The following is a 21017-nucleotide window of genomic DNA, read 5'->3' on the forward strand; positions in this document are numbered from 1 at the left end:
AGGAGGAACATTAATGCTAGTAGTCATTAGAATGCAGTTAATTTAAATAAGAACATGACTAGTCAAATAAAATTTTTAAAAAAATGTTGATAGTTCAATATATGTAAGTATTTCTACACATGTACACACATCTTATGGTCCATGTAATAGCACCAGAAGCATAAGTTTACTTCAGTTACACAAAAAACAAAATGCAATAAAATGCCACGTAAAATTAACTATACTTATGCTTACATTCTTCTATGTAAAAATAAACCCGTTTAAAGTGTTCTGTGTTTTTCAATCTAGCTTTACAATTTCAGTATGTTATGGTTTCCAAATACCATATAAAATTAATTAACCAGTGTACAGTCAAAAAGGAATCAAAACCAAAAAAGCACTACAAAACTTTCTTCAAAGCAACCTGTAAGTCAAGTTTAATCATGTACGTTGAAGTTTAGTCATGTACATTCATGCAGTTTGTCCTAACTACCTAAAAATGCTTGCAAATATTAGCAGAATAAACAAAATTATTTCCAAGTAGTTACTTACTATACTAAGATTTCCATGATATAACATTATTTCGATTCTTACACAACAAATAATTGAAAATGTAATGGATATAGCATACCCAAGCGCTCTCTGAGTTCTTCATTTTCATCAAGAAAATCATTTATTTTAAGTTCAAGTTTATTGACTTCCTTAATTAATGTTTCAATCTCATGATCTTGGATTTTGATTTGCCTTTTCAAACCTTTTATTTCAGCAACAGCCTCTTCCAAGCCATATATTCCCTGTAAAAACCCAAATGGAAAGTAAAAACAAAACAACTAACAGAAGATGTAAGAAAATAAACTATGAATCTGTCTTTCATCATCAAACAGATAAGAAAAAAGTAACTGAATAAAAAGCAGATCTACAAATCTGTCTTTTGACTAAAGAGGACTCTCTGCATATTTCAAAATGGAGTCCTCTTAGTACATGATCCTTGGAAGAATCGTATCTTGAGTGTTCGATTACTGCTCAACGGACTTCAGACGCCCATATGAGTACGTTAAAACTGACAACTTGTAAAAATTTTTAAGTCTTGCCAACAAATTGCATGCAGTCAGTGGCCACTAAATGTTATGAAAAAAAAAAAGACAGACCAGCATCAGAAGTCATTAATTTAATTTCTAATTAAAACATAGTCAATAAAAAACAGGACAAAATGATGTCCTAAACAAATGATGAAATTACCCTGTCCACTCTGATAAATTGATTACCAGTTCATAGTCCCTCATTCGTTTCAGAGCCTCAACAAGCTCTTTGTCCTTTTCTCTAGCATCTGCTTCTGCTAATTCTGCTGCTTTCTCAGCCTCCTTAGTTCTCTCTTCTAGCATTTTCAACTTTTCTTGCATATCCCCAATACGATTCTGCTGAGCAAGAGTTGAGTGACCTGGAAAGAAAAACCTTGATCTGCTTACAATTCAACCAGGAATTCTTGCTATCAGCCATTACGCAAGAAAGAAACATTTGAGATCAGGTTATTAACAGAGATCTTCATTTTCTGCTCTTTTTGATTAAGTAATTACAAAAGATTACATATAAGAGCTTTTTTTTTTCCCCCCCAATCACTGATTCAAACAATATTTACATGAAGCAACTGCACATAAGGGACATCAGAATTTATTTTTAATTGCATGCTAATACTCACTTGCAATTCTTGATAGAGCTGAGACCTTGTATGTTATGCTCTAATCTTCACAGACCAAGTATATTTTTATTAGACGCTGTACTACCCATAAACCCACTGAAGTACTGCAAATAAATTTAAACTCTTCACAAATGTTTAATAAATGGAAATAAACAAAAAAATTAGAGACTAATATAACTGAATACTGCAAATATTTTTTCCGTATTTCTAGAGAACAAAGAATGCACAGTAAATTTGTGGTTTCTTATTTTGCTTTCCACATACATTAGGAAAAAATGCTCATGGTGAGGCACTGGAAGAGGTTGCCCAGAGAAGTTGTAGATGCCACATCCCTGGAAGTGTTCAAGGCCAGGTTGGATGAGGCTTTGGGCAACCTGGTGTAGTGGAGGGTGTCCCTGCCCATAGCAGGGGAGTTGGAACTAGATCATCTTTGAGGTCCCTTCCAACCCTAACCATTCTATGATTCTAAGTTACCTTTATCTTTTTGGAGATCATTTTTTAATTCCTCAATAATAAATGCATTTTGTTCCATTTCTTTGGTATACTGTTCAATTTGCTCAGTAAGCAATCTTATCTGAGCATCTCGCTCTTGTACACCCTACACACAAAAAAAAAGAAACTCCATTAAAGAATTCTTTATTGACAGGCAAGCTACCAATATAGGACACCACACAGTAAACGAAGAAATTAAAAGCAGCTAATACAAAACAAGTTATAGAATATGAAATATACTGTACTTACAACACAGAGTTCAGATATTATCTAGAAGTTGGGTATATAAAGGCAAAGCAGGAAAAATAAAAGAAAGAGTAAAAATAAAGCATTCAAACAGAACAAAAACTAAAGACACTATTTTAGTATATCAATTAATGGAACAGTTAGAGATGAAAAGTTTCAGACAATGCTAGGATGAAAAGTTTCAGACAATGCAGGTTTCCTATAGTTTCCTCATGAATAATTGCCAGCGGGATCTGAGAGATACAAGTTCAAGATTGGGAGGACTAACAATCCATCATACATAACACCTGTACTGCAGGCTGCCTGTCAGCAAGTCATCTAAATTTTAAGAATTCATATCACACCTTGTTTTGCATGCATCCATAAGTTCACACAGACTGTGAAAGTGAATTCTATTTATATAATACTATTTCCATGCTTATACATGAACTTTAGAAATATCACAGACAGCTTAATGTTATTTGTTCTGTGATGAACGAAAAAAGAGGAAAAGGATAAAAAAGATAATTAGAAAAAAAGTTATGACCGTAATTATAATGTAAAAATCTCAAGAGTTGCCAACCTTACTTTATACCAATGTTATGAAAAACAAAAGCTCAGGCTTTCTTAGAGGACAAATATAACCACATTTCAAATCTAGAGGTAAAGAGCTTAGCAAACATGTAAAGAGCTAAACACAACCCTTTAGAATGTAAACATATATTAAATCATAATAAGCTCATTCCATTTTGAGTTAAAACACAATACAGTAACTTGATTTAACTTTTGCTTTAAAAATATGCTTATTTCCACAAAACTGTTCAAAGTATCATGCTAACAACGGCCATCCAAAAAAGCAACCTCTACAGTCATCTAGTCAGCTAAAACCAGACTATACAACTACTTATCAAAGTCACTTTCAATCATGAGAGGCTCATTTGTACTTCAGGTTTGTTTGGGGTTTTTTCTCTGAGAAGCTATCTGTTCTTAGTTTTGGAAGACTGCAAAAATGTATCACGTCATACTGCTCAATCTACAATGGCCCAACACCTAACCCAAATGTCATGACACATTTTTTAAAAACACTTGAAACAAGGCAGGAAATCATTCTGGTATCATACACTATGCTTTCCGTAACGCATATTTCAGGGTTCCTAATGGGCTGCATTATTTATTTATACTTTTTATGTTTTTTCAGTAAAGTGGGGAAATTAAAAACCATAAAGAACTACGTAATTTTTCATGAATATGAGAGATATTTAAATTCAGCTATCTCTATCATGGGCTGAACCACGGACTTAACAGGCGTCAGGTGAGACAAAGGAACACAGAAAATTAAACACTAGGTCAGGCTCTTCCTTGACTAACAAATTTAGAAGACTGAAACTAAGCTATAATTTTAAAACATTAAATTATGGATGCTTAGATGTTAAAGCAATCACTCTATTAATAGTTAGGAAAGATAAATATGAAAGTAACAGAACCAACTACCAAGAGCTCAGTTCATACACAGAGCAAGAGAAGTTTCCTTTGTGCATGTCTATTAAGCTAACTTTGTAGTGGAATGAATCAACCTGTCTCACAATTTTCAAACACAAGTAATAGATATTCTGGTATTTGCAAACTATGAAAGACTAAACAACTATTTGGTCATTAGCGTATTTATTGAATGGTAATTTATACGTGTGTAATTTCTCACATAGACTGTACCTGCTGAAGGGCCAGTATACTGTTCCTGTCTACATCAAGTTGGGCCATTTTCATTTTCTCTTTCAAGTTAAACAAGGTTTCCTGACATTCTAGGAGTTCATCATCTTTTGAAGCTAAGATTTTCTGAAAAGGAGATAAAATACCATCAGAACACTTGAAAAAAATCCTAAAAATAATTTAAAAGTATTTAAAAGTACCTTCCATTCTTCAACTTTTGCATTTACAGCTGCCATGAGTGGATCGTCTTCCTCATTCTTTGCTTTCAGCTGATTCGAAAGCTCCTGAATCTAGAAATGCCATTTGGATGAACATTGTATCACAAAAATATTTTGCTTAACCAATATATATGTACAAACACACTACATCAAGCACATAAAATTTAACAGATTAGCACTGCAGGAAGGAAGCATGACTAACATTTTGTACAAAAAAATTTTGTGACCTGCGGTCAAGTTTTTAAATTTGCACCAAATTTAAAGATCGTACTATTTTAGAGAGTATTAGAGGGTCATGAAGATGATCCGAGGGCTGGAGCACCTCTCCTGTGAAGACAGGCTGAGAGAGTTGGGTTTGTTCAGCCTGGAGAAGAGAAGAGTCCACGGAGATCTTCTAGCAGCCTTCCAGTACCTAAAAGGGGCCTACAGGAAAGCTGGAGAGGGACTTTTTACAGGAGCGTGTAGTGACAGGAAAAGGGGCAATGGCTTTAAACTGAAAGAAGGGAGATTCCTATTAGATCTAAGGAAGAAATTCTTCTCTACGAGGGTGGTGAGGCACTGGAACAGGTTGCCCAGAGAAGTTGTGGATGCCTCATCCCTGGAAGTCTTCAAGGCCAGGCCGGATGAGGCTTTGAGCAACCTGGTGTTTTGTGTTCCTGCCCATGGCAGGGGAGCTGGAACTAGATGATTTTAAAGGTCCCTTCCAACTCAAACCATTCTATGATTCTATGATTATTTCAGTAGAGTGTGTGTGTTTAACTGATTATGTTGAGTGTTTTTTAATTCAAGCTAAAATATGAAAAACCAGTATAAACAAAAAAAAATTACATTAAATAACGTAAGAGTCAGTTCTTACTTGAAATTTGTACTGTTCTTTCTCTTTTCTTAACTGATCCATAAGAATATCAGATTGTTGCACAATTAGTTTCATTTTGTTATATTCATCAGTCATCTTCTCCATTTCTTGCACTGATTCCTCAAGGTTCTTCCTCATTTCTTGGTTTTGAATGTCTAACTTCTCATTAGCTTCAGTCAAATTCTGCAAAATTAAAGAAAAAGCTGCTTTTAAAAAGTGCACGTCTTAACACCTAAATAAGCACCAAGTGATAGCTACCTTAAATGTAAGACTTGAAAGTCTTACACGAAATTAGCACAGAAGAGATTCCACCTCTAGATCATCAACAAGTCCTAACAGCAAATAAAAGACACATCTCCCATTGCCAGTAACTTCATTACAGCTGACAGATTCACAGATGCAGAGTATATGCATCACAGAACCCAACGCGTTACGAATTCCCTTACTCCACATGACTTGATCTGCGAATGGAGACAGCTTTGTGAAAAACACTGTCGTAACAGTCTAATAATAGCATGCACAGATTTTTACCTGAATTTCATCCAAGTACTGGACAAGCTCAAAGTTCTTTTTGGACAACTGTGATCTGTAATCCGAATCCTCTCCTCTTCGTAATAGAATTGCTTCTTTTTGAGAATCTATTTGCCTCTGATAGTCAACTACATCCTGACGCAACTGTTCATTCTGCACAGAAAGTAATCCAAACTTAAATCTATTTTGAAGAGTTGAAGACAAAGTTGTTGCTTTTCTAGCTAGCTAACACAAAGAGCTAAGACAGTCAAAACTCATCCAAATTCCTACAGTCTGCTTTTAAAAAACTTAGAAGCCTCACCTTTTTCTTTATGCGTTTTTTCTTCGGATTAAAAAGGAGAGAAAAAGACCAAGAGAGTAAAGCATGAAAAACAGTAGAAATTATCTTTGCTTTAGGAAGGCTACATAGGAATCAACATAGAGACAAAATAAAATAAGAGGTTTTTATATACATGTGCATGCATGTACATACATACATACACATACATAAAAGGGCATTTTAAAGAATGTTTCTCAAGGTTTCTCCCCAAGACATTAATTTAATTTTTGCTGTCTATTTTATTCTTTTAGAGTCTAAGATTACAGGTATTAAATGCTATAAAACATGGGGTTTTTTTCTAAAAACAGTTAGAAAAAATGTTTCAAGAGAATGATTAAAAAAAAATTTCTAGTAATAAAGAATGTTAGCTATCTTTGCATTTATTGTTGAATGAGCTTTTAACTTTTTATAATTTTGTTTTAACCAACCGGATAATCTTAGCAAAAGCAGCAAGCCTAAACTGAATCCCATCTAATATCCACCAAATCCATCTGTCAATAGTATTTAAGAAAAATACTAAAAATTCAAAACAAAATCCTGACAAAATTAACACACACTAGGACTACGTCAATTCATATGTAGACACCTCCTGACCTCAATTAACTAAGTTTCCTTGGAGCAGATGTAGTAGATATTTGCTAAATGTGATTAAAACTCCATATTCTCTTTGTACCAGCAACCAGGAAACATTTTAAAACAGAATTAAACATCGTGCCACACCAAAGATTATAAATACAGAAAGATAATAATATATTTATAAATAAAGTTAAAAATACAGTAAATCAGCAATAATTCTTTACTAACCTCTCTCCTTAATTTGATGTTCTCATTTTCAGCATCTTCATTTCGAAGAGCAAGCTAGAAGAAGATGGAAAACCTTTATATGTATCACTAACACTACAAACTATGAAAACTAAGAACTCCAGAAACAAAACAGAAAACGAATGCATAGCAGTCCTATTTCATCGGTGCTTATTTTTAATTTCAGAGGCTCTTTTCAGAACATCAACTTTTCAAAAGATGTGCCAGAACAGCTTTTAGAGATGTCAAGCTGAAGTCCTTCTTACCTGTTCATTCACTTTCTTCTCTTTTTCCAGTTCCTTCTCTATATCTGTTAATCGTCTCTCTTTTTGTTCCAATTGTTTTTCCAGTTGGTGGATCTCATCACGCAAAAAGCGAGTATCACGACCACCAGCAGATCTTTGTGCCATCTTAAGAGCATTAAAATAACATTATAAATATAGCACAGTTCTTCAAAATAGAAAGAACTAAAAAACCAAAGCAGATGCTAAGACTAACATTCCTAATATTCAGGAAAAGCAAAAGGAAGAGCTCACTAGCTTCTTTCAACAAAAGCCAGAAATCTCTAAAAATAAATGGGATTTATTCAAATATAAAAAAAAACAGTCTAAAAAAGCTCACTTAAAAAACCCACCAAACAGCACGCTATAAACTAGCAAAATTTTAAAACATACCTCTAATTCATTTTGAAGTTTCATCACCTTTGTTTTAAGTTGATTTTCTATTAAAATAGAACAGATACAGTGAATTACCCACTCAGGTAAAAAGTACATAAAATAACAATGGTTAACCTTAGTCTTTAAATATTTAGCTTCACTGAAGCAAGTGACTTCAGAGCAGTTGGTAGTTTATTCAGTTCCCTAAACTTAAAAATCCCGTCACCTAAAAAAATGCATTTAACAAATCATTTAGGAACAGCATAAAAGGGCTTGCTTACCAGATTTGGCTTGCTCTTCTCCGGCTTTTTCAACTTCTTCTAGTGCCAGCTCTACCTCTTCAGCTTTCATCTGGGAAAAAAAGTATAGTAAACAAAGAATAAATATATACTCCTAACATAAATTAAAAGATTGTTCCACAGACCTCATGTTTAAAATAATGAAACTATTTACAAAAGAACATTGATTTTCCCTCTTTAAACAAAAGAAACCACTCTCATTTTTCCCCATGCTGACAATGAAGAAGTTCAGATGGTTGGAATATCTTCTTTAGTCATTTATTCTACAGGGTTACCTAAACATTCAAAAGCATACTGCTGAGAACTAAAAACAGTAAAAAAGCCTCTCTGAAACCAATGTGCAAACCTATGCTGCTGTTATTTCTTACTTTCTGTATATTTATGAGTAAATACAAGACAGTATGATAGTTTTTTAGGATCAGTTTCAGGATGGTGGTGTTTCTTCATTCATGGTGACATTTTTTTTTCATAGAATCATAGAATGGTTAGGGCTGGAAGGGACCTTCAAAGGTCATCTAGTCCAACTCCCCTGCAAGGAACAGGGATATCTCCAACTAGATCATGTTGCTCAGGGCCTCGTCCAACCTGGCCTTGAATGTCTCCAGGGATGGAGCATCCACCACCTCTCTGGGCAACCTGTTCCAGTGTTCTACCACTCTCATGGTAAAAAATTTTTTCCTAATATCCAATCTGAATCTACCTCCCTCTATTTTAAAACCATTACCCCTTGTCCTATCACAACAGGCCCTCCTGAACAGCCTCTCCCCATCTTTCTTGTAGGCCCCCTTGAGGTACTGGAAGACCGCTATAAGGTCACCCCGGAGCCTCCTCTTCTCCAGGCTGAACAGCCCCAACTCTCTCAGCCTGTCCTCATAGGAAAGGTGCTCCAGCCCTCTTATCATCTTCGTGGCCCTCCTCTGGACCCTCTCCAGCTGGTCCATGTCCTTGTGTTGGGGGCTCCAGAACTGGACGCAGTACTCCAGGTGAGGTCTCACGAGGGCAGAGTAGAGGGGGAGAATCACCTCTCTCAACCTGCTGGCCACGCTCCTCTTGATGCAGCCCAAGATGCAGTTGGCCTTCTGGGCTGCAAGAGCACATTGCCGGCTCATATTGAGCTTCTCGTCCACCAGTACTCCCAAGTCCTTCTCCTCAGGGCTACTCTCGATCCATTCTCCACCCAGTCTGTATCTGTGCCTGGCATTGCCATGACCCAGATGTAGGACCTTGCACTTGGCCTGGTTGAACTTCATGAGGTTGGTACGGGCCCACCTCTCCAGCCTGTCGAGGTCCCTCTGGATGGCATCCCTCCCTTCCAGCATGTCGACAGCACCACACAGCTTGGTGTCATCAGCGAACTTGCTGAGGGTGCACTCCATGCCACTGTCCACGTCACCAACAAAGATGTTGAAGAGGGCCGGGCCCAACACGGACCCCTGAGGGACGCCACTCGTGACCGGTCTCCACTTGGACATCGAGCCGTTGACCACTACTCTCTGAGTGCGGCCATTGAGCCAATTCCTTATCCACCGAGTGGTCCATCCATCAAACCCATGCCTCTCTAGTTTAGAGAGAAGAATGTCGTGCGGGACAGTGTCAAAAGCTTTGCACAAGTCCAGGTAGATGATATCCATTGGTCGACCCTTGTCCACCGATGCTGTCACCCCATCATAAAAGGCCACCAAGTTGGTCAGGCACGATCTGCCTTTGGTGAAGCCACGCTGGCTGTCACCCACCACCTCCTTGCTCTCCATGTGCCTTAGCATGGCTCCCAGGAGAATCTGCTCCATGACCCTGCCAGGCACAGAGGTGAGGCTGACCGGCCTGTAGTTGCCCGGGTCCTCCTTGTTCCCTTTTTTAAAGATGGGGGTTATGTTCCTTCTCTTCCAGTCATCGGGGACCTCGCCAGACCGCCAAGACTTCTCAAATACAATGGCCAGTGGCTTGGCAACTTCATCCGCCAGTTCCTTCAGGACCCACGGATGGATCTCATCAGGTCCCATGGACTTGTGCACTTTCAAGTTCCTCAGATGTTCCCGAACCTGCTCTTCAAGTACAGTGGGCGGTGGTTCATCCTCACAGTCCCTGCTAGTTCTTTCCACAGCTTGGGTGGTAAGACAAGAGGCTTTATCAGTGAAGACTGAGGCAAAAAAGTCATTGAGTAACTCAGCCTTCTCTATGTCGCGGGTAACCAGAGCACCAGTATCCTTCCGGAGGGGGCCTACATTCTCCTTGGACTTCCTTTTGTCCCCTACATACCTATAGAAGCTTTTCTTATTGCTTTTTATATCCCTTGCCAAATTCAATTCCTTCAGGGCTTTAGCCTTCCTCACCTGATCCCTGGTCACTCGTACAGCTTCTCTGTATTCCTCCCAGGCTATCTGTCTCCGCTTCCACCCTCTATAGGCTATCCTCTTCATTTTCAGTTGGTCCAGGAGCTCCTTGCTCATCCACACGGGCTTCCTGGTCCTTTTGCCCAACTTGTTCTTCATCGGGATGCACCTCTGCTGAGCTTGGAGGAGGTGCTCCTTGAATGTGGACCAACTTTCCTGGGCCCCTCGTCCCTCCAGGGCCGCCTCCCACGGCAGTTTGCTCATCAGGTCCTTGAAGAGGCCGAAGTCCGCCTTCTTGAAGTCTAGGGCACAGAGCTTGCTGTATAGTTTCCTTGCTGCCCCGTGGATCTTGAACTCCACCGTGTCATGGTCACTGCAGCCAAGGCTGTCCTTAAGTTTCACATCGCCCACCAGTCCCTCCCTGTTGGTGAGCACAAGGTCGAGCATGGTACCCCTCCTTGTCGGCTCCTCTATCACCTGCAGGAGGAAATTGTCGTCCACGCATTCCAGGAACTTCCTGGACTGCCTGTGCCCTGCCGTATTGTCTCTCCAATAGATGTCAGGGTGGTTGAAGTCCCCCATGAGGACCAGGACTTGTGACCGTGAGGCTGCTCCTATCTGGCTATAAAGCGCCTCATCTGCTCTGTCCTCCTGGCCAGGTGGCCTGTAACAGACCCCTACCGTAACATCCCCTATCCGTCCCCGTCCTCTAATCTTGACCCATAAGCTCTCTGTCAGCTCCTCCTCCGACCCCAGGCAAAGTTCCACGCACTCCAGCCGGTTGCTGACATAGAGAGCGACACCCCCTCCTCGTCTCCCCTTCCTGTCCTTTCTAAAAAGCTTATACCCCTCCATGTTGACACTCCAGTCATAGGAGTCGTCCCACCACGTCTCCGTGATGCCAATAAGGTCGTAATTTACTCTAAAACATCAATTTACAACAAAAACTTCTATTATAGTTAAAATCATTACCAATAACTTACAACATCTAACCAACTTTTGAGATATTTATTTGCATTTTCCATCTATAAAACTAAGGTTCCTTAAATATATAACTACGTTAGTCCTCTTCACTTTACTTCCCACTGCTACATGACATAATCTCAACAGCTACAAGCAGATACTGTGGTGCAAGCACACACTCAGCATATAAATGCTCTTATGAGCAACCAGTGTGTTCAATGCAGGAAAAGGGGAAAAAAAAAAGAAAAGAAGACAGTAAAGATGCTTTCATTTAAACAATAAATAAACAAATGCATCTGGAGAATTGTAGAAAGTGAGGATTAATACAAACCTTCAATAGAGACTGAGTAATTTTAAAAAGGTGTATCAGTTTTTCCGGAGTTTCAGTTTTTAAGTCTTTCCCATCAACCTAAGGAAAGAGACAACAGTGGTTTTATACAAATATTAATGAAATCCACAAATTAAATCATTTATGTATGTGAAGGACCAAAGACCATTTAAGGGAAGAATGTATAACAAAATCTTTATGTTCCATTTTCCCCTTGAGTACCTTGGACATAGTTTCCAGCAATCTGTCTGCTAGTTCCTCTTGATTAGGCAGAGCATCTGGATCAACTTTCATAATCTTCTTCCAATCTAAAATGGGTGCCATCCTGCTGAAGTTATGATTTTTTCCTGGAAAAAAAAAAGTAAAATAACAATTATCAGTGCCAGTCATTTTATGTCAAATGACTTAAAGGAGGCTGGCCACTAAACCATACATACAGAATAACTATCGATTTTGGAACACTGATTAACAATGTGTTCACATTTTGGTCTACTGCAAACAAGGAGACTATAGTAAAACCATTTTTTCTAGAAGTTAAAAATTACATCACGCATTCTCAGTGAATTTGTGACACTAATAGTGAAGATCAGGCCACATGTGAAACCTCCATTTTAACTTTAACATTCTTCTTTTCCTCCTCACCTCTCAATGCAGTATTTTTATGTTCATGAACCAACAGAACGGGATGCCCTTTGAAACAGCCCTTGTAGGATAAACATCTCCCCACAGTCACAAAATCACTATTTCTAATACTTAAAACACAACCAATACCTGCTTTATTTTGATACTATGAGCATCCATTTCTTGACATTCACTTCTAAGATCCTAAACTCTTGTATTAAATATCGTTTCCTTTTGATTAGAATACTTTAATTGATAAAGGACAGTAAACAATCTGGAAACTGACAAAAATCTGATCAGAAAGTGGTGCAAGGTTTTGTTCTACTGCTTACCTAGTGGTTGCTGTGGGCCACCACGGCTTCTCGTATAACTGAAGGTCAATGCAGTATCTGAAAAAGGCAGAAGAGATTGGAAGTCTTAGATTATTCTATTCTCTGGTGCTGTCTCTAGCCTTTATTATCAGTATTTCAAAAATTAGATTCTGCCAAGTTTAAAACAAAGCATTTTTTTCATCTACTTGTTGCCCTAAACTATGAATATGGCATAAATGGTTAAGAAAATTAAGAAAGAAATAAAACTAACCAGAATATTAAATTCACTATTATTCGGAAAACTAATGACACAGCGGGGATATATATTTTATAGGGAAAAAAAATCAAGCTCAATGAATAACTGTAACAATGCTCTATGCTGAGCATGATATTTTGAGATCTGTTCCATTATGCACCCTGTTCATCATTCAGCAGTTTAAAGACTCAACTGAAACTTCCTTTCTTAATGAAAGGCTGAACTGGTATTGCTTTCCCGAAAAATATGCCTCAGCAGTCTGAAAGAAGAACTGTAAGACTTTGAAATCCAGATGTATGCTTAATAAGGGAGGATAAAAATCAAGCTTTCCTCATCTTTTCTCAATACGTGAACTATTTGGAGCTGCACTATATTTACCATTTCTTCAGTGTTTGCTAAATGCTTTAGAAAACATGCATTCCATATAAACCATGACTTTGTAATGATGACATCATATATACATTGTTGCTTTTCTGCTTTGTCGTAGATGGCAAAGGAAAATATGAGAAAATCACATGCAGGCGCACACTGATCTTGACACTCCTTTTTCAGTTAACTGAATACTACTCGATTTCATTAACATACTTGTTAAAGGGTTGGATTTTTAAAAACATATTAATTTTTTCTTAAACAATGAGATGTAGGAATTATGGGTATGAAATGGTCAACAATCAAAATTATACTGAAAGCAAATATACAACCTGACTACTATCAATCTCTTCTTACTTTCCATCTCTTAAATCTTTTTCTCTTAACTTCTAAAATAACGTCTTAAGAAAGTCATCAGTCCTAAAATTTTATCCAAAAGGAGAGATATCTGTACATAAATAAAATAACCCAAGTTGTTGGGAGACCAGCTATAGTAAGGTGTGGGGGGCACAACCTAAGCACATGGTATGTTCCCCAGTACATACATACTCAAGGACAATAAGACAGAACTTATTTAACTGAAGAGTTTTCCATCGTAAAATTTAGCCTGCTCTCAACTAGAACCTGTGCTTTTAGTTGACAAATGGTCTATGTGGCGAGACACTGAGATCACATCTCTACAAAACGTGTGACACAGATGTGCATTTGACATCAGTTATCATGAAATCTTTTTGACTTAGTCAAGGAATCAAACACACATAAAACGGCCAGACGTTACAAAGTTCAGCAAGGGCAGACAGAAAAGGAGGTCTGGTGGGCGTGTATAAATACTATCAGAACAACAGTAATGTCCTGCGCTGCTTACAAAAAAAAAAAAAAAAAAAAAAAAGATAAAGAGGCAGCTAAGTTACCATGGAGATACATTATCACCACAGTGAATTTAAGCACCAGTAGGAATAAGCTGTTCTTTTTTCACAGAGGTGTGTACGACGTGTGACACAAAGTCCTGTACACTTTAGCAAGACTGATTACCAAGAAGCAGCACAGCCATGTGGGAGATGTGCTCTGCTAACTCCCTATTAGTTTACCAGGACTAACCCAGCTTAAGCTACTTCCCATTTCCAAATCACACTGCCCAGCCTAGCTCTCATCTACGGGCCCTGCAGAGCACTGGAGTCTAACTACAAAGCCCTAATCACAACGGGATCTTGCGCAGGGTTCCTAATTTCTTCCAATTTGTATATCCTAGCCCCGGGATATATCCCAGCGTGACAGACTGCGATCACTCCAGTACGCCGCTGAGAGGCAGTTTTGCCTCCATTTCATCTGACTCCGCCGAGTTCGCGAATTCCCTTATTTTGCGTCCACCTTCGCAGCGGGGCGCAGCGGAGGCACCAGCCCAGCGCCGCCCCGGCGGGCTGTAACCTTCTCCGGGCACCGCGCCGCGACGATGCCGGCGCCCGAACGCTTCTGCCTGGCACCCGCGGCCCCGCCTCGCCGCCGCCGCGGCTGCCCGCGGCACTCCCGGGGCAGCGCGGGCCGTCCCGGCCGGCGGCAGCGCGGCGAGTCGGGCCTCTTGCCTTAAAGCACCCCCGCCCCGTGGCCTCACCGCTCCCCGAGGACGGCGGTGGCGGCGGAGGCAGCTGCTAGGCGACGCCATCCAACTCTGCCGCCGGCTCCACTCCCAGGGACCTGGATACTCGTAGGCGCGGGGAGAGCCAACGCTCCCGCGGCACGACAGGCCCCACGGTGCCAGGCGGGCGCTCCCAATCCCGAGGTACTGCACGGCTACGCAGGGGAGGAGACGGGCGCGGGCAAACTGCTTCACCAGGGCAGCGGTGCTGGGCCAGCAGCCCAGGCGGCTAACGGCGGACTGCGTGTGCCAGCCCGCCGTGCGGCTCCGCCGGGACCACAGCTCCCAGCATGTCCCGGGATCTGCCGTTCGGGGCGAGGTGGTGGTTTCCCGACAGCCTTCGCCGGGCGGAGGGTGGCGGCGGTGGCCGTGGGGCGCTCTGCGCATGCGCTGTGGCCGGCGGCGGCGGAGCGAGCTGCGGGCGGCGGCGCCGGTAGCGGTGGAGGGAGCGGTCTCAGGTAGGGCGGGCAGCGGCGGGCTGGGGGCTGTTCCCCCGCAGACGGGATTTGGGGGGTGGGGGGGAGGCTCGGGCCCGCTGTAGCTGCTGCCCGCGGCGGCGGGTGCTCCTCTCTGCCCTGGCGGTGCCTGCCAGGCCTCATGCGTGAGCCCTGCGCGCCGCCGAGCGCCAGGCTGCCGTGCGGTCTCGGGCTGCGGCCGCGCTTCCGCTCCGCTTCAGCAGGGCGCGGGCCCGCGCACCGGCGCGGCCCGCTCCCTCCCCCAGGCTTCCTGGCGGCGGCCGCTTGCCCGGTCCCCTCCGCCCCCGACCCTGGCCGTGCGTTCCTGCCGGCCGCCGGGGCTGCGGGCGGCGTGCTCCTTCCCGCACGGGCGGCCGGCTGGAGGGCTGCAGCGCTGCCCGGGTACGCGTGTGCTTTGTGTCTAAGTGTGAAATGGTCTGGGCCCAGAGGATAGCTTGGACAGCAGTGCAGGAGGAGATCACGTCTATAAACTGCTCTGATCCATCGAGTACTGGTGGCCAGCGAGGAAGTCTGGGTGTTGGCAGTGGTCTGACGGCCCCAAAAGTTTGGGATCCTATGTTTATCGAGATGACTGTAAGCATATCTTTTCAAATAAAAAAAGGAAACCAGCAACCGTTTGAGGGATGTGTACATCTTTGTATTCATTTAACAGACGTGAAGAGCTAAAGATTTGTTTTTTCTTTCTTAATGGAAAGAGAAAGGTGATTGTAATGTCATCTTTGATCTTTTGCCTTTTTCTGGATTATTCACTGTTTTCTTTTTTGTTTCTATCTCTTGATTAGCGTTGATATTTAATGAAGGCTGACAAGACACAAGCTGCTTGGCACGCCTTATAGTTATGTAACTTGTTCCAGTCATGGCATAACTCTTAATGGAAAGTAAAGACTTTTATACCTCAGCCAGAGATTGGTTAATTACAGCTCTATATTGGGTAAGAAAAGCAAACTTTGTAGTTAGAGAAGTGAAAGAGACTGGATTATATTTCACAAATGGGAAATGTTACTGAAAGTAAAATTCATTATGGTTAAATGTAAAACAGTGATTTCTTAGCAGGAGGGACTTTTATAGGTGGAGCAGGTGGTCCACAGAGAATAATGCTGCCTTGCTACAAGATGAGCTTTCAGGAAATGGATCCCTTTGATATAGAAAATAAAATAATCCACTGATGTTAGGATGCCTCTGAATAGGAACTTTTTTTTTATATATATACTCTTTATCAGGTTAACAAGCTGTTTAGGCCCATAGAGCTATTTAATGTGCTTTCTTTTAATGTGCTTCAGCATTTTTTGAGTGTTGGGCTGTTACAGAATCAACAGAAAATATGTCACTGCATATACTGGTACTGAAACTGTGTCTAGGTTATAATTGTGTAGTGCAGCTAGTAAGGAAGAATGATGCAGACCTAAAACGGATTTTGAGGTGGGCATGAAAACTTTCGAAAGTGAAAAAAGAGGGAAAAGAATGGAAATATTAACCCTATGCAAAGTGAGGAAAGATTCCAAATACGGAATGGCTTAGAGCAAGTGGATTAGTTTTTCTTTTGTTCTACGTCGCATCTAATTGTGTGACAAACTTGGTATAAGTGGATCTTCTTTTGGTGGGAATACATGCTCGTAGTTCTGGAGCCAGAGAACATTTTAGATGCATAGTAAACAGCTTGACCTACCCTGTTAGAAGAGTTAGGCATCCATGTTAAACCACAGTTTTGGTAACACTATATGATTTCAAAGACCTAATACAAAAACTGCAATATGAAAGATCTAATGCAATGAATACCGCAAGATGTCATATACAGACTAAGCAGACTAAATAAGGACATGCACAGCAGAGTCTGAAGGCTGTCTTTTCAGCTTATGCCACCCATGTAGCTTTTGTTGGTTTTCTGTTTGGAGTTATCAAACATGCAGTTTCTGCTGGTGTATTTCTAGAACACTGAGAGTGTTGATCTGTTTGATCAGTGTTATTTTAGAGACACTATTTTTACATCAGTGTCCTATGAGGACGAAAAAAAACCAACCAAAACCAACAACCTTGAAGATTTGACTTGGAAGTATGAGATTCTGTTAATCGTTTTAAGGTATAAGATACCTTAAAATACAAACCATACCTGTGTGGTTTGTATTTCAACTGGCCGTTGCACCAGTTGCAATTGAACAAATTGAAGCTAAACCACTACCTTCATCTCACTCATTTTTAATTTTTTTAATTTTTTTTATGTTTTGAACCATGTTTTTACCTAAAATGTCCCGAGTGTTAGTTCAGCTGCTTGGTTGCCAGCAAGCTCTTCACAGTCTTCTTCCTGGGAAATCTTTCTTCTGGCGTGCAACATGTGTTCTGACTCCATGTCAGAGCTGCCATTCCTCACCTAGTTGATCCTTCAGAAATGTATGAAGAAAAGGCTAGGGGACATTGCCTTGCTGGGAAGTGAAGAGTACTTCAGATTAGTCCTGTTCCTCTTGATGCTGTAGTATTTGCAGAGGAGGGTTGCCGCATTGAAACTTTTATTGTTATATTTGTTCTGCTCTAGGATCTCAGCAAGAGGAAAAGAGAATCCAGGCATATTTTGCGTTCATCCTCCTCCTGTCTTCCCAAATACTGCTTGCCTTCTCCTATATGACGTTGAAACCAAATAATTTAAATCTCAGCTGTGTGTCTAAGTTGTTTCATACTGGAGTTGTACCTTGGAGTGACATTTTTAAGAGAAGATCAATTTAAAGGCTATGTTGAAAAGTGACAATAGAAACAAAATGATGATCTCTTTCTGTCATTAAATACTTGTATCAAGTCAGCAGAAAGAATATTTAAGTTAAAAACAAAAATACAGAAGGGGCGGCAAGTAGGCAAGACAAATTAGGACATTAGCAGAGCCTCAGAAGCTGATTTAAAATGCCATTTTTAAGTTACTGTACTACTGGGTTTGATAACCCATTGTATAGATCTCTGCTGCTATTCATCAATTCAACCACCAGCTCTTGGATTAACTTGTTACTCACTTGTTTAAAAATAAAAATTAGTCTAGGAGTGATTTTAACAGGTCTTTGTTTTGTTCCACCTTTGATAATTGGATGGGTTTCTGTGTGAACTGTGAATATGTTTTAAACAGTTCAGGACCTCAGTGGTTATCAAAGTACATGTCTTCTGTGTAAATGAGATGCACAACTATTTTTTGGCAGCTCCTTTGTGTACGTGTATCTCTTCAGTGGCCTTAGAACTCCAAACAGGAGAGTGGGAACCCCATGTTTTATGGTTAGATGTGTGCATAAATGCTCATTAGTTTGCTTTCAAAGCTTTTCATGAAACTGCCTGATCCATATACACATTGCTTGGTTTTTGTTTCGAGCAGCCTAATTAATATTTCAGAAAATTAAGTTTCTTGAGATTTACATAATGACTGTGCTTCACATTGCATTGCAACAGCAATATGCTGTTCATCAAAATGACTCTGTAAGAGTTACAGGCTGTTGCCTTGCTGATGCTTACTTACATTGTCATTTCCAGAGAACAGATGCAGTTTGATCATGGTTGAAAATGCTAACATCTTGGTATAAATGAAAAGTATCAAGTGTATTTTTAATATCTTTGACTATTTAATAAAGTGTGAATGAAAGTATTGTCCAAATATGAGACTTTAAAAAACCCCCAACAATCTTTGGATGGTAATAAGTAATGTTCTGTTATGGACAGTGATTAGGTGAATTTTTAAAAAAGTTTTCTGACAACTTGAACTGACTTTCAAAATACTAACTGTACCAAAAGCTGCAAATATCAATAATATGCCAATTATGCTGAGTATTTTCAGGAGTAGTAAGAGCTTTCATATAAAAGCTGGAAGAGGTTGAAACTTTGCAATTGTGATATCTGTTTGAAGTTAATTTTAATGATCACGTTTGTTCCTGACAGTTTCTGTGGAAATCCTGAGTAGAATTAAAAGGATTTTACAAGCTTTTTCCCCATACAAAGGTGTCGTGGTTTTCAAATTCTCTACTACTGCCATTACCCGTGCCTTTTTTTCTAGAGAAGAAAAAAAGTATAGAACATTTTCTTTGATGTAGGATTCATTGGAACAGAAACTGTCATTAATGCCCTTCAGGCTGTAAAAGAGGCAAGTGCCGTTATCCAGTAGAAGAAAAGTTTTAAATGTATGTTTAAGTTTCTAAAGTTAGGTAGTAAGATGTGTCTAATGAACACAAATATATTTACTTCTGCCAAGAGTCTGTTGTTGATTTAAGGTGGAAGATAGCATGTTTATTAGGTGATGGCTAATTATGGAGTGCTAAATAGCAGTTGCTTATTTAGGGATTGCAGCTGTATTCCTTCCTAAATACATACTTCCTAATTTTTCCTGTATTCCTATGAGCAGAAAATGGCGTCCACACTCCCAAATCTCCCAATAGAGGATACTCTTACAACATCATTATGTGTTTTTTATTTGTGTTGAGTTTTTGGTGCAGACTGTTATTTTTCAGTATGCGATCTGTAGTGTCATGGATTTGGTAGTGATTGTAGAGAAATACTTTGTTTTCCTACTTCTAGAAAAGAGTTTTGGGTGCAGATTTTTGGTGGGTTGTTTTTGTTTAGTTGGTTGGTTGTTTTTTGTTATAAAATGATAGAATGGTTAGGGTTGGAAGGGACTTCAAAGATCATCTAGTTCCAACCTCCCTGCCATGGGCAGGGAAACCCTCCACTACACCAAGTTGCCCAAAGCCTCATCCGGCCTGGCCTTGAAGACTTCCAGGGATGAGGCATCCACAACTTCTCTGGGCAACCTGTTCCAGTGCCTCACCACCCTCGTAGAGAAGAATTTCTTCCTTAGATCTAAATGAAATCTCCCTTCTTTCAGTTTAAAGCCATTGCCCCTTTTCCTGTCACTACACGCCCCTGTAAAAAGTCCCCCTCCAGCTTTCCTGTAGGCCCCCTTTAGGTACTGGAAGGCTGCTAGAAGATCTCCGTGGACTCTTCTCTTCTCCAGGCTGAACAGCCCCAACTGTGTCAGCCTGTCTTCTCAAGAGAGGTGCTCCAGCCCTCAGATCATCTTCGTGGCCCTCCTCTGGACTCGCTCCAGCAGTTCCGTGTCCTTCTTGTGTTGGGGACTCCAGAGCTGAATGCAGTATTCCAGGTGGGGTCTCACTCTTGTCTGTAATTCTTGAAGGAGAAGGCTGGATGAACTGGTAAGGTGTTCTCAACAAGTTGAAAGAGGAAAACTACATGCCTTACAAGCCAAACCTGCTTGAGAGCTCTGTGTTTTGTCTGTCCGTTCCACTTAATGTCTCTGTACATGCATGAAAACAGTAGAGTGCAAAATGCAGCTTTCTGTGCTGAACATCTTGAGAAAATTAGGCTAACAATCCGGTGTTTTGCATAGTTTGGGCATTCCGTTTTCCACAGTTGGCTCTCATGATCGTGCAGTTTCTGTCTTGCAAGGCTTATCTTGCTGCTTATTGTTTTCAGCTGTAGGTTTTTGTGACATGTTCAGATATTGTTGTAAATTAAAACATCCAACAGAAATCTTGGTAATTATGTATCTGGCCTGATTTCGTCCAGTCAAACGGAGCGGCTGTGGCTGTCCTGTAGCCCACAAACTGGCAGTCATACAGCCCAAGGGATGGTGAAGGAATGTGGTGAACAGTCTTACAAGCTGTGAAAATAGCAGTTAGGTGAAATGAAAAAATAACTTGTGGGACAGTCAATCTGTTTACATGTGTTGGAGGGGTTAATGATGTGGTTCTCCATCACAGCAAGCCTGTATTAACAAACGAGTTGTTAGGCAGCGTTTTACAAGTCTTTATGAATTCACCACTGGGAGTGGTGAAGTACTGGCACTTGCAAGACCATACTTTGGTTGATGGCAAATTTCAACGTCTGTTTGGCAAGAAGAGGAATATATCTACTCACCATGGTTCACTTGAGGAGCCTAATCATACTGGGACTTCAGCAGCCTCTTGCACAGCTGT

General features: G+C 40.5%; 1 protein-coding gene across 1 annotated transcript in view; it reads right to left on the minus strand.

The window, feature by feature from the left end:
• The window catches only part of CEP290 (centrosomal protein 290), a 60741-nt gene extending 46076 nt beyond the window's left edge, over positions 1–14665 (minus strand). The window contains 15 exon segments of the mRNA XM_086610909.1: positions 611–773; positions 1245–1417; positions 2150–2273; positions 4103–4225; positions 4300–4389; positions 5174–5356; positions 5705–5857; positions 6828–6881; positions 7091–7234; positions 7499–7545; positions 7762–7831; positions 11404–11481; positions 11623–11747; positions 12354–12410; positions 14567–14665. Coding sequence (XP_086467035.1) covers positions 611–773; positions 1245–1417; positions 2150–2273; positions 4103–4225; positions 4300–4389; positions 5174–5356; positions 5705–5857; positions 6828–6881; positions 7091–7234; positions 7499–7545; positions 7762–7831; positions 11404–11481; positions 11623–11724 — 1504 coding nt within the window. The 5' untranslated portion in view covers positions 11725–11747; positions 12354–12410; positions 14567–14665.
• Between the last annotated feature and the right edge of the window lie 6352 nt (positions 14666–21017).

The sequence above is a fragment of the Tauraco erythrolophus genome, chromosome 4, assembly GCF_009769465.1.
Source record: "Tauraco erythrolophus isolate bTauEry1 chromosome 4, bTauEry1.pri, whole genome shotgun sequence".
In the NCBI taxonomy this organism is placed as follows: Eukaryota; Metazoa; Chordata; class Aves; order Musophagiformes; family Musophagidae; genus Tauraco; species Tauraco erythrolophus.